Below are 13,645 nucleotides of genomic sequence, written 5' to 3'. Positions count from 1 at the left end.
GTTTTGCTGCTGGAAGGCAGGTCTGTGGAGGAGGATCTGGGAGTGCTGGTGCACAGCAAGTTCACCATGAAGCCATAAATGTGCCTTCACAGTCAACTGGGCCAATGGCATCTTAGAGGGCACTTAGAAGAGTGTGGCCAGTAGTTGGAGAGAGGTTCTCCTTTCCTCTGACCTAGTGAGGCTGTATCTGGAGAACCACATCCAGTTCCCAGCTCCCCAGTTCAAGGGAGACAAGGAACTGCTGGAGACTCCAGCAGAGGCTACAAAGATGCTGAGGGTCTTAGAGCATCTCTGTAAGGAGGAAAGGCTGAGAGTCCTGAGGGTGGTGAGCCTAGAGAAGAGCATCCCTACAGGGGATCTGATCAGTGCTCAGCAAGAGAGAATGAGTCAGGGGCAAGAGGATGGGGCCAGAGTCTCTTCAGTACTGTCCAGGGTCAGGGAGCACAAACTATAGCACAAAAAATGCTACTGGTCTATGAAAGAACACCTTGCTTGCACCAGGCTTTTATCAGCAATATTTCCCTTTCCTTGAACCCTCCTTCCCTAAAACCCAGTCTACTTTTCTAGGAGTTAAGGATCCAATGCAGAAAGGTTTCCACCAGATATGCACCCACTTGATGAACACCCAACTAAACAGCATTTTGAGACCTAGGAGCTTGGCAATTTTTCACTCATGGCATTGATTTTATCTCTCACTGGCTTCTTGATCGATAAGCTGTGCAGTACAAAGACAAATAATCTGTAACAGGATTATTTATAGACAACTCCCCTCTGCCAAGTCACCCACTGCTGAGTGTAAAGTGATCCTTCCACAATAAATAATTCCAATCCTTCAATAAAATTATCAGCAGCTGACTAAAAAATCACAGTCAAAAAGCAATAAAACACTAAATTATATTCATTTAACAGACCTCCAACCAATTTTAAGGGTTTTCTAAGTTCTATTTTTTTCCCCTGCAGGAATATGATTAATTGAACTGGATTTCAGGGAAATGCTGTTCCATCACAGCGGCCACAGAAAAAAGTCTCATCTCCTGACTCGTGATCCCAGACTGGGAATTGAGTCCACACAAAATATCTTGGTTTGCACTGAAAATAAAAACAGTTAATATCAAACTCATTAGGAAAAAGATCATCATTGAAACACAGCACCATTTAGAATGGAAAAGACCATTAACCTCACACTACCAGATCTGGTGTTAAACCTCATGGCTCAGTACCACACAGACACAGCTTTGAAATCCCTGCAGGGATGGAGACTCCACCATTGCCTTGGGTACCCTCTTCCAGGCCTTAACAACACTAAAAGGTAAGAAATTGTTTCTCATGTCCAACCTAAACCTCCCCTGACAAAATTTGAAGCCATTTTCTCTTGTACTAGCTTCTTGGGAGAAGAGACTAATGCCCATCTGGCTCAAAGCCTCTTTCAGATGTTGCAGACAGCAAGGTCTCCTATTAGCCTCCTTCTCTCCAGGCTGAAGAATCTCAGTTTCCTCAGCTGCCTCTCACAAGATTTGTGCTCTAAACCCATCACCAGCTTTGCTGTCCTTCTCTGGACATGCTCCAGCCCCTCAATGTCTTTGTTGGAGTGAGGAGCCCAAAACTGAACCCAGAATTTGAGGTGCAGGGAGATAATCAAATAAGTGTCCTAGTCCTGCTGGCCAGGGGCAGCTGATTGCTGATTCAGTCCAGGATAGTGGTGGCCTTCTTGGCACACTGCTCATTCATTTTTAGGCAGCTGTCAAACAACACCTCCCCAGTTCTTTCTCTGCCAGGCAGTTTCCAGTCACTCTGCCCCACTCTTGCACATTGCATAGGTGTTGCTGTGGCGGTCTTGTGACCCAAGTGTAGAACCCCACACATGGCCTTGTTTAACCACATGCTACTGGTCTTGGCCCAAAAATCCAGCCTGTCCAGGTTCCCCTTCCTACCATAAAGCACACTGATGCTTGCATTGTCTTCATTGTCTGCAGTCTTACTGAGGGTGCACTCAATTCCCTCACCCAGATCATTGATAAGGATGCTAAACAGAACTGGCCCCAGCACTGAGCCCTAGGGAACACTACTTGTGACTGGCTACCAGCTGTTAAAACTCCATCCCCCACAACTATCTGGGTCATCCAGCTTTATTTACCCAGTGAAGCATCCATCCACCCGAGCCATGAACTGCCACTTTCTCCAGAGAGTGCTGTGAGGAACAGTGTAAAAATCTTTACTCAGGTCCAAGTAGACAATATCCACAGCCCTTCCCTAATCCACTAGGTGGCTCATCTTGTAACAAGGAGATCGGGTCAGATGAAGCAGGGCTTGCCTTTCATAAACCCATGGTGGCTGGGCCTGATTGCCTGGTTGTCCTGTGAAGGCATTCAAGGTGACGTGCACCACAAGCTTCCCCAGTCCATCTCACACTCCAAGGGATAAAAAGGCAACTGGGTCATGAGGACCAGTTGGCTTTATGCAGGACCCCACCACATTGCAGTAACAGAAACATTTCTGCTAATGAGTAGTATTTCTCAAAGCTGACCTCCAAGGCCCTGACCCTGCTAAGACTGCACATTCTTAAATTAATCTAATTGCATCACTCCATCCAGTCTGATGGCACAGGAGGAGCACGGCTGCAAAGCCACTCCTCTACAGGCTTCAGACAACGTGCCAGAACAATTCTCAAAGAAAGCATTTAAACCATACTAGAACCATTTTGCTGTTTGAGCAAAACTTAGCTTTAACACAACACAAGAAAAAAACCAACACATTAAAAGGGGAAAAAATAAAAAACATATAGGGGGAAATAAAGGGAAAAAAATAAAACAAAGAAGAAAAAAAGCTTAATTCAGATGAATCCATACAATTTCCCCTTTTGCTCTACTGCTTCAGGAACATGCTTACTCAATTTACAAGGCTCAGCAAAGCCATATTTCCTGCTTTTACACATATGATGTCAAATGAGCTGTGAAAATGAAACTGTCCTGAATTTGTGCACCATCCCAACATAAATCCCTGACAGTCAGCTCCCCTTTGCCAGTGCCTACACCAAGCCAGATGCACTTCCAAAACTAATTTACCCTGAGATCGACTGCTGCAACTCTACAAGGTTGAAAACAGAAAAGGGAACATACACAAACATTAAAACATCACAAGATGAATGTGGGACTCAAAGCCATAATAGCCAGAGTGGTACAAGTTATTTCACATCATGAAGCCCAGATGAGCAATAATCAATAACTAAGCACAGCCACAAGAGAATTCTTAGAGAGCGGCAATGACATATTACAACCCCAGGTCCAATATTCATGCTCCCCATTGCACCATGAGATAGGTAGTGGGTCCACTTCATTCAGACAGTGGGTAAAAATTCTATTTGAAAGCAGTGTGGGCAGCAGAGGCAGGGAGGGGATTCTACCCCTCTGCTGTGCTCTGGTGAGACCCTACCTGCAGTGATGGGGGCAGCTGTGGAGTCCTCAACACAGCACACACAGGGATACCCGCCTGAACATGAGCCAGCAGTGTGCCCAGGTGGCCAAGAGAGACAGTGGCATCCTGGCCTGCATCAGGAATCGTGTGGTCAGCAGAAGCAGGGAGGTCATTCTGCCCCTGTACTCTGCACTGGTCAGACCTCACCTTGAGTACTGTGTTCAGTTCTGGGCCCCCCAGTTTAGGAGGGACATTGAGATGCTTGAGCGTGTCCAGAGAAGGGCGATGAGGCTGGTGAGAGGTCTCGAGCACAAGCCCTACAAGGAGAGGCTGAGGGAGCTGGGGTTGTTTAGCCTGGAGAAGAGGAGGCTCAGGGGTGACCTTATTGCTGTCTACAACTACCTGAGGGGTGGTTGTGGCCAGGAGGAGGTTGCTCTCTTCTCTCAGGTGGCCAGCTCCAGAACGAGAGGACACAGCCTCAGGCTGTGCCAGGGGAGATTTAGGCTTGAGGTGAGGAGAAAGTTCTTCACTGAGAGAGTCATTGGGCACTGGAATGGGCTGCCCGGGGAGGTGGTGGAGTCGCCATCCCTGGAGCTGTTCAAGGCAAGATTGGACGTGGCACTTGGTGCCATGGTCTAGCCTTGAGCTCTGTGGTAAAGGGTTGGACTTGATGATCTGTGAGGTCTCTTCCAACCTTGGTGATACTGTGTGATACTGTGTGATACCTGTTGGAGCAGGGCCAGAGGAGGCCACAGCAATGCTGACAGGGCTGGAAGGGCTCTGCTGGGAGTCCAGGCTGAGAGAGTTGGGCTTGTTCAGCCTGCAGAAGGGAAGGCTTCAGGGAGACCTTCTGGTGGCCTTGCAGGGCTTCAAGAAGAAAACTGGGCCTGTTTCCAAGCAGGATTTGTTGTGATAAGGGGTCACAGTCTGAGACTGAAAGAGGTGGATTCAGATTGGAGAGAAGGAAGAAATGTTTGAGGCTGAAGGTGGTAAGAGCCTGCCCCTGGTTGCCCAGAGAGGTGGGAGATGCCCCATTCCTGTCAATGTGGGAAGTCAGGTTGTTTGGAGATGTGAGCAGTCTGCTCTAGTTGCAGATGTCCCTGATGAGTGCAGGGGGTTGGACTGGATGACCTTTAAAGGTCTACTTATCATAAAAATACCTCAATTGATGCATCACTCTCATTTCAGAGAGCCATACCAGTAAACTCTCTCTACCACTTTCACCATGGAGACTGATTAGATTAATTCATTGCTCTAAAAACTTCTTAAGCTTGCCATGTGAAAATGCATCTGACGTTATCAGTGCTTCTTCTCATCCATGAAGCCACCTGAAAGATGAAATATCCATAGAGGGGTACTTAGCTTCCCAAGGATAATTTTGCCCGCCTCCTGTTATAGTGTTGTACGGAATTACCCAAATTTCATAGAATTGCAGAGCAGTCTGGGTTGGAAGTGACCTCCAAAAGTCATCCATTCCAATCCCTCTGCAGTCTGCAGCAGCACTCTCAACTAGATCAGGCTGCCCTAAGTCCTGTCCAACTTCACCTTGAGTATCCCCAGGGATGGGGCCTCAACTATCTCCCTGGGCAACCTGCTCCAGCACCCTCATGGCACAGAACTCGTCCCTAATATCTGTAACATTCCAGTGAAACAAGCTGGAATAAGGAAAAACTTCGAATGTGGGAGAGCCCTGGATCAGGCTGCCTAGAGAGGTTGTGGAGTCTCCTCTTCTGGAGAAATCCTCACTTGGCCATGGTGATCCTGGGTAAGCTGCTGTGGGTGACTCTGCTTTAGAGGGGAGACTGGACTGGATGATCTCCAGAGATCCCTTCTAACCCCCACCATGATGAGATCCTGGGATTCTCTAGTGATTAGGCTCTTTTACGTTCCTACATGTAAAACACTCCACCTTAAACAACATTTTGGTGTGGACTGACTTGATTATTCTTACTCATTTCTAAATCCTGCTTTTGAAACCTTAGGCTTTTGCCTGCTTTACTACCTTCAGCCCTGCTCTGAATTAAACCAGAGACTGCCCCTGGGATAGCTATGTTTTCATCTCCTGTTGAGATCCTTCAGTGTAATTCTCCATCATTATGTACTACTATAAAAAATGCCTTTTGTACAAAAGGAGCTATTCCAGCTTGGCATGCCACATTTTCTTCCCTTGACAATCAAGCTGGTTTTACTTATGTTTACTGTGTGGTCTCTTGCTATTGTATGATGGCTTAGCTGGGAAGCTGTATTTCCACCCTGGCTGCTTTCCATGTTCTAATCAACGTTGTCATGCAATTTTTGTCCTTGCTATCCTAAAGTTTCCAGCATTCTTGGTTAATACATTTAATTATCCGCAGCATCAGCAGTCAAAGAGTAAAACTTAACCTTTACAAGGAACAAAATGGTTTAAAACAAAACATTTTGGTATAGTCATTAGAATTTACTTCTGAAATCCTGTTATTTTACAGTTTCTGCAGGTCTTCTACGATTCTGTGCCACGAATGTGAGTTTTATGTGGTAATTTTGGGATGGTGGATTCTCACCAGTTTCATCCTGTATGATCTTTGTGGCTACAGAGTCTCTCTTTTTACAAGGAGTCATGTGGAAAAGAAAAAGGGTTAACATAAATTGCTCCAGGGGAGATTCCAATGACACAGTCCTATACAACAAACATAATCTGCCATTGGAATAATCTTTCCAGAGAAGTAATGGAGTCCTCAACACTGGACCCTTCTATGGTTTGGCTGGACATGGTGCTGGGTTCTTGTCTAGACTGGGCTTCTGCCAAGACCTGAAGATCCTTGAGGTCCCCTCTAATTTGGGATTCTAAGATCTTATGATAGTCAAAACTGATCACACACACACACATATATACATATTTATATACATATATATATAGGGCAGATATTTCTTAATTTATCAAGTGTGACGGCAATTTATTGACCTTGAAAGGAAAAGTTCTCATTGTTCTCATTCTCAAAGAGTAATTTTTATAGGCAATGTTAAAGAAACAATGAGGATCAAGAAAGAATCAGACACTTAGATGTGAGAAAGCTTACCAGAGAGTTACAGAATCATTGAATGATTTGGGTAGGAGAGGACCTTTAAAACACATTTAGCCCACCCTACCCACACTGGCTGGGACATCTGCCAACTAGAGAAGGTTCCTCAGAGCCCCAGACAACCTCATCATGAACTGGAAGTCCTGGTCCACCAGCGTGACTATGATATAGTCACCATTTCAGAAACTTGGTGGGATGACAGGCACGACTGGAGTGATATACTGGGGGGGATACAGCCTCTTCAGGAGAGATAGGCAAGGGAGAAGAGGAGGGGTGGCCCTGTATATTAGGGAGTCACTCCTTGCCACTGAGCTTGAGGTGAGGGACAAAGGGATTGAAAGCTTGTGGGTTAAAATCAGAGGGAGGACTAACAAATCTGACATCCTGGTTGGAGTCTGTTATAGACCACCCAACCAGGATGAGGAAACAGATGAGATATTTTACAAACAGTTGGAGGCTGTCTCAAGATTGATACCTGCCTGAACATGAGCCAGCAGTGTGCCCAGGTGGCCAAGAGAGCCAGTGGCATCCTGGCCTGCATCAGGAATGGTGTGGTCAGCAGGAGCAGGGAGGTCATTCTGCCCCTGTACTCTGCACTGGTCAGACCACACCTCGAGTACTGCGTTCAGTTCTGGGCTCCCCAGTTTAGGAAGGACACTGAGATCCTTGAGCGTGTCCAGAGAAGGGCGACGAGGCTGGTGAGAGGCCTCGAGCACAAGCCCTATGAGGAGAGGCTGAGGGAGCTGGGATTGTTTAGCCTGGAGAAGAGGAGGCTCAGGGGTGACCTTATTGCTGTCTACAACTACCTGAAGGGTGGTTGTGGCCAGGGGGAGGTTGCTCTCTTCTCTCAGGTGGCCAGCACCAGAACGAGAGGACACAGCCTCAGGCTGCGCCAGGGGAGATTTAGGCTGGAGGTGAGGAGAAAGTTCTTCACTGAGAGAGTCATTGGACACTGGAATGGGCTGCCCGGGGAGGTGGTGGAGTCGTCGTCCCTGGGGCAGTTCAAGGCAAGGTTGGATGTGGCACTTGGTGCCATGGTCTAGCCTTGGGCACTGTGGTAAAGGGTTGGACTTGATGATCTGTGAGGTCTCTTCCAACCTTGGTGATACTGTGATACTGTGAAGATCATCAGATCTTGTTCTTGTGGGTGACTTTAACCTGCCAGATATCTGCTGGGAACTTAATTCAGCAGAGAGGAGGCAGTCCAGGAGATTTCTAGAGTGCATGGAGGACAGCTTCATGACCCAGCTGTTAAGTGGTGGGAGTTGTGACAGTGGGAGGCTGCCTGGGGTGTAGTGATCACGAGTTAGTGGAGTTTTCAATATGCAGGGAGGTAGGGAGGCACTGCAACAAAACCTACATCTTGGACTTCCAGAGGGCAAACTTCAGTTTGCTCAAGAAACTTATTTGCAAAGTCCCCTGGGCAGCAGTCCTTGAGAACAAAGGGGTCCAGGATGGTTGGACCTACTTTAAACAGGAGCTCTCGAAGGCACAGGAGCTGGCAGTTCCCACGTGCCGAAAGATGAGCCGCAGGGGGAGGCGACCAGCCTGGATAAGCAAAGAGCTCCTGAAGGAATTGGGGGGAAAAAAGAGGGTGTATCGCCTCTGGAAGGAGGGGAAGGCTTCTCCTGACGTGTTTAAGGAGGTAGCCAGATTATGCAGGAGAAAAATTAGAGAGGCTAAGGCTCAGCTAGAACTTAGGCTGCCACCTCTGTGAAGGATAATAAAAAGCACTTTTATAAATTTATCAACGCTGAAAGGAAGGGCAAGAAGAGCCTCCACTCCTTACTGGACCAGGAGGGGAACACTATAACTGATGATATGGAAAAGGCTGAGGTCCTGAATGCCTTCTTCGCCTCAGTTTTCAACAGCAAGGAGGGAGGAGTTCAGGGCAAGTGGCCTCTTGAACTGGGGGATGGGGTTGGGGAGCGGTGTGTTCCCCTGGGAATTCATGAAGAATTAGTTCAGGACCTGCTGAGCCATCTGGACACCCACAAGTCCATGGGACCAGATGGGATCCATCCCAGGGTGCTGAGAGAGCTGGCAGCTGAGCTGCCCAAGCCACTCTCCATCATTTTCCAGCAGTCCTGGCTCACCGGTGAGGTCCCAGGAGACTGGAAACTGCCAACGTGAACCCATCCACAAGAAGGGTCGGATGGAGGAACCTGGGAACTACAGACCTGTCAGCCTGACCTCAGTGCCAGGGAAACTGATGGAGCAGGTTATCTTGGGGGTGATAAGAGTGCACCTGAGGGATGGCAAAGGGCTCAGGTCCAGCCAGCATGGGTTTAGGAAGGGCAGATCCTGCCTCTCCAACCTGATCTCCTTCTATGATCAGGTGACCCGCTTGGTGGATGTGGGGAGGCCTGTGGATGTGGTCTATCTGGACTTCAGCAAGGCCTTTGACACTGTCCCCCACAGCAAACTGCTGGCTAAGCTGTCAGCCCACGGCTTGGATGGCAACACTCTGTGCTGGGTTAGGAACTGGCTGGAGGGCCGGACCCAGAGAGTGGTGGTGAATGGTGCCACATCCAGCTGGCGGCCAGTCACTAGTGGTGTCCCTCAGGGATCAGTGCTGGGCCCCATCCTCTTTAACATCTTCATAGATGATCTGGATGAGGGCATGGAGTCAGGCATCAGCAAGTTTGCAGATGACACCAAGCTGGGGGCAGATGTGGCTGAGTTGGAGGGCAGAAGGGCTCTGCAGCGGGACCTTGACCGCCTGGACAGATGGGCAGAGTCCAATGGGATGGCATTCAATAGCTCCAAGTGCAGGGTGCTGCACTTTGGCCACAACAACTCCATGCAGAGACACAGGCTGGGGTCGGAGTGGCTGGAGAGCAGCCAGACAGAGAGGGATCTGGGGGTGTCTGAACATGAGCCAGCAGTGTGCCCAGGTGGCCAAGAGAGCCAATGGCATCCTGGCCTGCATCAGGAATGGTGTGGTCAGCAGGAGCAGGGAGGTCATTCTGCCCCTGTACTCTGCACTGGTCAGACCACACCTTGAGTACTGCGTTCAGTTCTGGGCTCCCCAGTTTAGGAAGGACACTGAGATCCTTGAGCGTGTCCAGAGAAGGGCGACGAGGCTGGTGAGAGGCCTTGAGCACAGCCCTATGAGGAGAGGCTGAGGGAGCTGGGATTGTTTAGCCTGGAGAAGAGGAGGCTCAGGGGTGACCTTATTGCTGTCTACAACTACCTGAGGGGTGGTTGTGGCCAGGAGGAGGTTGCTCTCTTCTCTCAGGTGGCCAGCACCAGAACAAGAGGACACAGCCTCAAGCTACACCAGGGGAAATTTAGGCTTGAGGTGAGGAGAAAGTTCTTCACTGAGAGAGTCATTGGACACTGGAATGGGCTGCCCGGGGAGGTGGTGGAGTCGCCATCCCTGGGGCTGTTCAAGGCAAGGTTGGATGTGGCACTTGGTGCCATGGTCTAGCCTTGAGCTCTGTGGTAAAGGGTTGGACTTGATGATCTATGAGGTCTCTTCCAACCTTGTTGATACTGTGATACTATGATACTGTGATCTCCCACCTCTATGGGCAATTTGGGACTGCCTCTCACCACCCTCAGTCTCAAACATTTCACCCTTTCCTCCACTTCAATCACCCACTTTTAATTCAAACCATTACCCCTTATCCAAGACAACAGTCTTGGCTCAAAATTCTGCCCCCAGCTTTCTTAAACACTCCTTTTAAAATAGTTCAATATAAAAAAAGTATTTTAAACTTCCAAAGGCCACACAACAATTCCAGAAGCTGTATTCTAAACTGAAAAAAAAACTAACCAACCAAACAACAAATCACCCAACCCAAGCCATTATTCCTGCTTGTACCACACTTTGCAGGACATGAACCAAGGATGCCATAAAGACACAAACTGTCCCTTTTAGAACTCCAACATTATCTGGCAGTTTACTAAAAGCATGCACAGACCAGGCACGGAGCATGCAGCATGCAATAAATGGGAGAGCAGAGGTTAATAACCTGGCAGCATAGGATCTGAGAATGTGAGAACAAGTTAAAGATAAGAGTTCCTCTCCATTGTCACTGAGGGTCGAGAAGCAATGCTGCAGCGTAGAGCAGTGAGAGTGGGGGAAATACAGTTTGTCCAAGACATAGACATATCTCCGCAAGTGGCGGCAGGTATAACTGCAAGACAAGGGTAAAAAGGGAGAAAAAAACAGAAAAAAGAGGTATTTTCCTTTAGGAAATCCAAGTCATGGTTTCACATCCTTGGGTTTTTTTGCACCGAGAGGCAGTGGGAGATGCCAAGTGAGCAATGGAGCAGTTTGATGTAAAACAACAGTTTTCAACAGGTGGAGGATTTATTCAGCTGGTTCTGCTGCTACCACAGTGGGAACCTACCGAGTCTTATGTGCTGGAGGTGTAAGAAATTGGGGGTTTATTAGTTTTGTTTGGTAGAATTTAGTTCTTGACTCTTCATTTGCCCTGAAAATTGAACCGAATTCAAGCTTTCATCTGAAAATTTAAACCCCTTGAGTCTGAATCCAGTTTGCAAATGTCACCACTGAAAAAATTACCTGAGAGTATTCATGGACTTTAACTGATTTGCATGAAAGTTGAGATCTCACTTTTTAGAAGGTCACCATTAAAAATACCTTGAGAGCATTCAGAAATGTAACTGGTTTTCAAAGAAGATGAGACCTGACTGTCTACGGAGTTCACCATTGAAAAAAACCAGAGAATAGCCACAAGGTTTAATGGATTTTCATGGAAGTTGAGATCTGGCTGCTTACAAAGGTCACCATCAAAATAAAAAATAATTGAAACCATTCACAGAATTTAATGGACTTTCATGGAAGTTGAGATCTGCCTGTTTACAAAGTTCATCTGGTCCAGTGGAAGATGTCTCTGTCCATGGCAGGGGCATTGGAACTAGATGACCTTCAATGTCCCTTCCAACCCTTCATTCTATGAATCTATGAAAAAAGAAAACCCTGCAAGTACTTACCAAATGTAGCTGATTTTCATGGAAGCTGAGATTTGATTGTTTACAAGGCTCACCATTAAAAAAAAGCCCTGTGAGTATTCACAAAACTTAACTGATTTTCGCAGAAGCGAACATCTGACTGCAGGTGAAAAGCATCCAAACAATTACTGATGAGTGCAGGCTTCTCTGGATTTCACTGGTAAAGCACTCTTGTAGTTAATTCTAGCTCCTCAAATGCAGGTCTTCACCGTAACTGAGTTAAGACCTGGTCAGCTTTTTCATGCTAAACCTCAATCACTTCCATGAAATGGCTACAGAACAGTCAATAAAATACTTAATATTCAAACTAAACAACTCTGAATGCTCTGAGGTAAGAGCTATATTGCCTATGCCTACTCCCAAGACTGCCTCCCACTCATAATGGAAAGGAAAATAAGTTAATCAGAGTAGTTCACCTGCAGCAAACTGCTCACTGGTAAGCTATGAAGCACATACCTCACATAACCTCAAACATCTACTCTTTAAGGTTCTGCCCTGTAAATACTTCACGACATGATGGGGTACATGTGGCAAGTCCTTCAGAAAATGCCTTCAGCAGCTTAATATACTGTGAAATAAACCAAGATGCTCCTACCAGTCTGTTTGCTGCTCCCATTACAGCCTGGGTATCTCTCCAGTATAGACATACCCCTGGAGTGCCAAACTGGGGAAAGTTCACAGTGCATGGAGTGAAGATGAAGTGAAACTAAGTCACCTTTGCTGACTTTGGCAGGAATCAGCCTCACCTCAAGGCTACAACCTTCTTACCAAATCAAAGAAATGTTGTTTTCTTGCTTCATCAGTTGAAACCTGGCCAATCCAACCTGGTTTGGTTATCCACACTTCACAGTTTAGCACCCCTCTGCTGAACAGAGACGTAGGTGGCTAAAACACTGTTTCAGAAGATCAGACAATTCATGTACCTTGAGCAACAGTCAGGGCAGAAAGAAGTGCTACCATCCTTGGGTGCAGTAACTGGGGCTGTAAGCCTGACTTCACCATAACCAGTGTCTCACTGAATCACAGAATGTTCTTGAGTTAGAGGAGATTTGTAAAGGTTGTCTACCTCAACCCCTGATGCAGTCAGCAGGGGAACTTTTCAATGATGATCAATATCTAAAGTGTAGAGGTCAAGAGGATGAGGTCAGATTCTTTGCAGTGGTTCCCTGCAACAGGACAAGGGGCAATAAGCACAAACTGGAACCCAAGAGGTTCAATATAAACATGAGAACAAAATTCTTGAGTGTGAGGGTGCTGGAGACCTGGAGTAGGCTCCCCAGAGAGGTTGTGGAGTCTACTTCTTTGAAGCAATTCCAAACCCACCTGGCCATTGTGATCTTGTGCAGGCTGCTGTGGGTGCTGTAGCTTGTCCTAGAGTCCTGTACCCCTAAATTCCTCTCCTGCTCGGACTTCGGGGGGAAAGGGGAAAAGCCGCCTGGTTTCCCTCCCCCCTCGCCTGCCCTGCAGCCGTGAAGGGGGGAGGGCTGCCCCGTGAGTTCCCGCGCTGCAGCCAGGCTGGCATTGGCCGTGCGCTTTCGCGCCTAAGGTGTGGTAACTCTGCCCTTTGTCTAGCCAAGGTTATAACTATTGGGGGTCTTCCCGCCTTTGGGGTTCCCGCTTTGGAGTTTGCCCGTGCCTGGACGTATGTGTCTGCCTGAGCTCACACACTCCCCTCGGCTGGACTGCACAGACCTTCAGGAATTCGCTTTCCTATTGACACCTTTGTCTGCCTAACGACCCTTAATGACCCTTAACGATTCACCTGCAGCTGCTGGGGGAGGAAGACAGACCTCGCGAGTCGGCCTGAGCGAGTTATTTGGCTTAGCTTAATTTAGTAAGAAACCGCTATTAATTAATAGCTAATGCCTTTTCCAACTTCTGACTTCCAATATAGTCAGATTATTGACGGTATCCGTGTAGATTAATTCTCATGCAACTGAACCTGCTTATTAAACTAAATTAATCTTTGTATATATAGTTGTGGGGGCGGGTTTTTGGGAAAATAAAAAATAACTATTTTTGATAAATTCCCGACTCGGCCACGTATTAATTCCTGCCCTCCGCAGCATAGCTGTAGCAGGGGCAGGGGAGGACTGGATGATTTCTAGAGGTCCCTTCCAACCCTCACCATTCTGTGTGATTTCGTAATTCCCACGATTCCTATCACTCAATCCCAGGGAGAAGAGCTC

The 13,645-nt window shown here is 47.5% G+C and overlaps 1 protein-coding gene across 2 annotated transcripts in view; it reads right to left on the bottom strand.

The window, feature by feature from the left end:
* Positions 1 to 13,645, bottom strand: part of DYM (dymeclin) — a 265,771-nt gene that overhangs the window by 118,054 nt on the left and 134,072 nt on the right. Inside the window, exon 14 of one of the 2 annotated variants that reach the window (XM_064176432.1) lies at positions 10,451 to 10,615. The exons of the other annotated variant lie outside the window; for it this stretch is intronic. Coding sequence (XP_064032502.1) covers positions 10,451 to 10,615 — 165 coding nt within the window. The remainder of the gene's footprint in view (positions 1 to 10,450; positions 10,616 to 13,645) is intronic. 2 annotated transcript variants of the gene reach the window in all.

This window comes from Pogoniulus pusillus, chromosome Z (genome assembly GCF_015220805.1).
Source record: "Pogoniulus pusillus isolate bPogPus1 chromosome Z, bPogPus1.pri, whole genome shotgun sequence".
NCBI classification, from domain to species: Eukaryota; Metazoa; Chordata; class Aves; order Piciformes; family Lybiidae; genus Pogoniulus; species Pogoniulus pusillus.
Note: the sequence above shows the minus strand (reverse complement) of the source record. Positions and strands in the feature narration are given on the sequence as shown.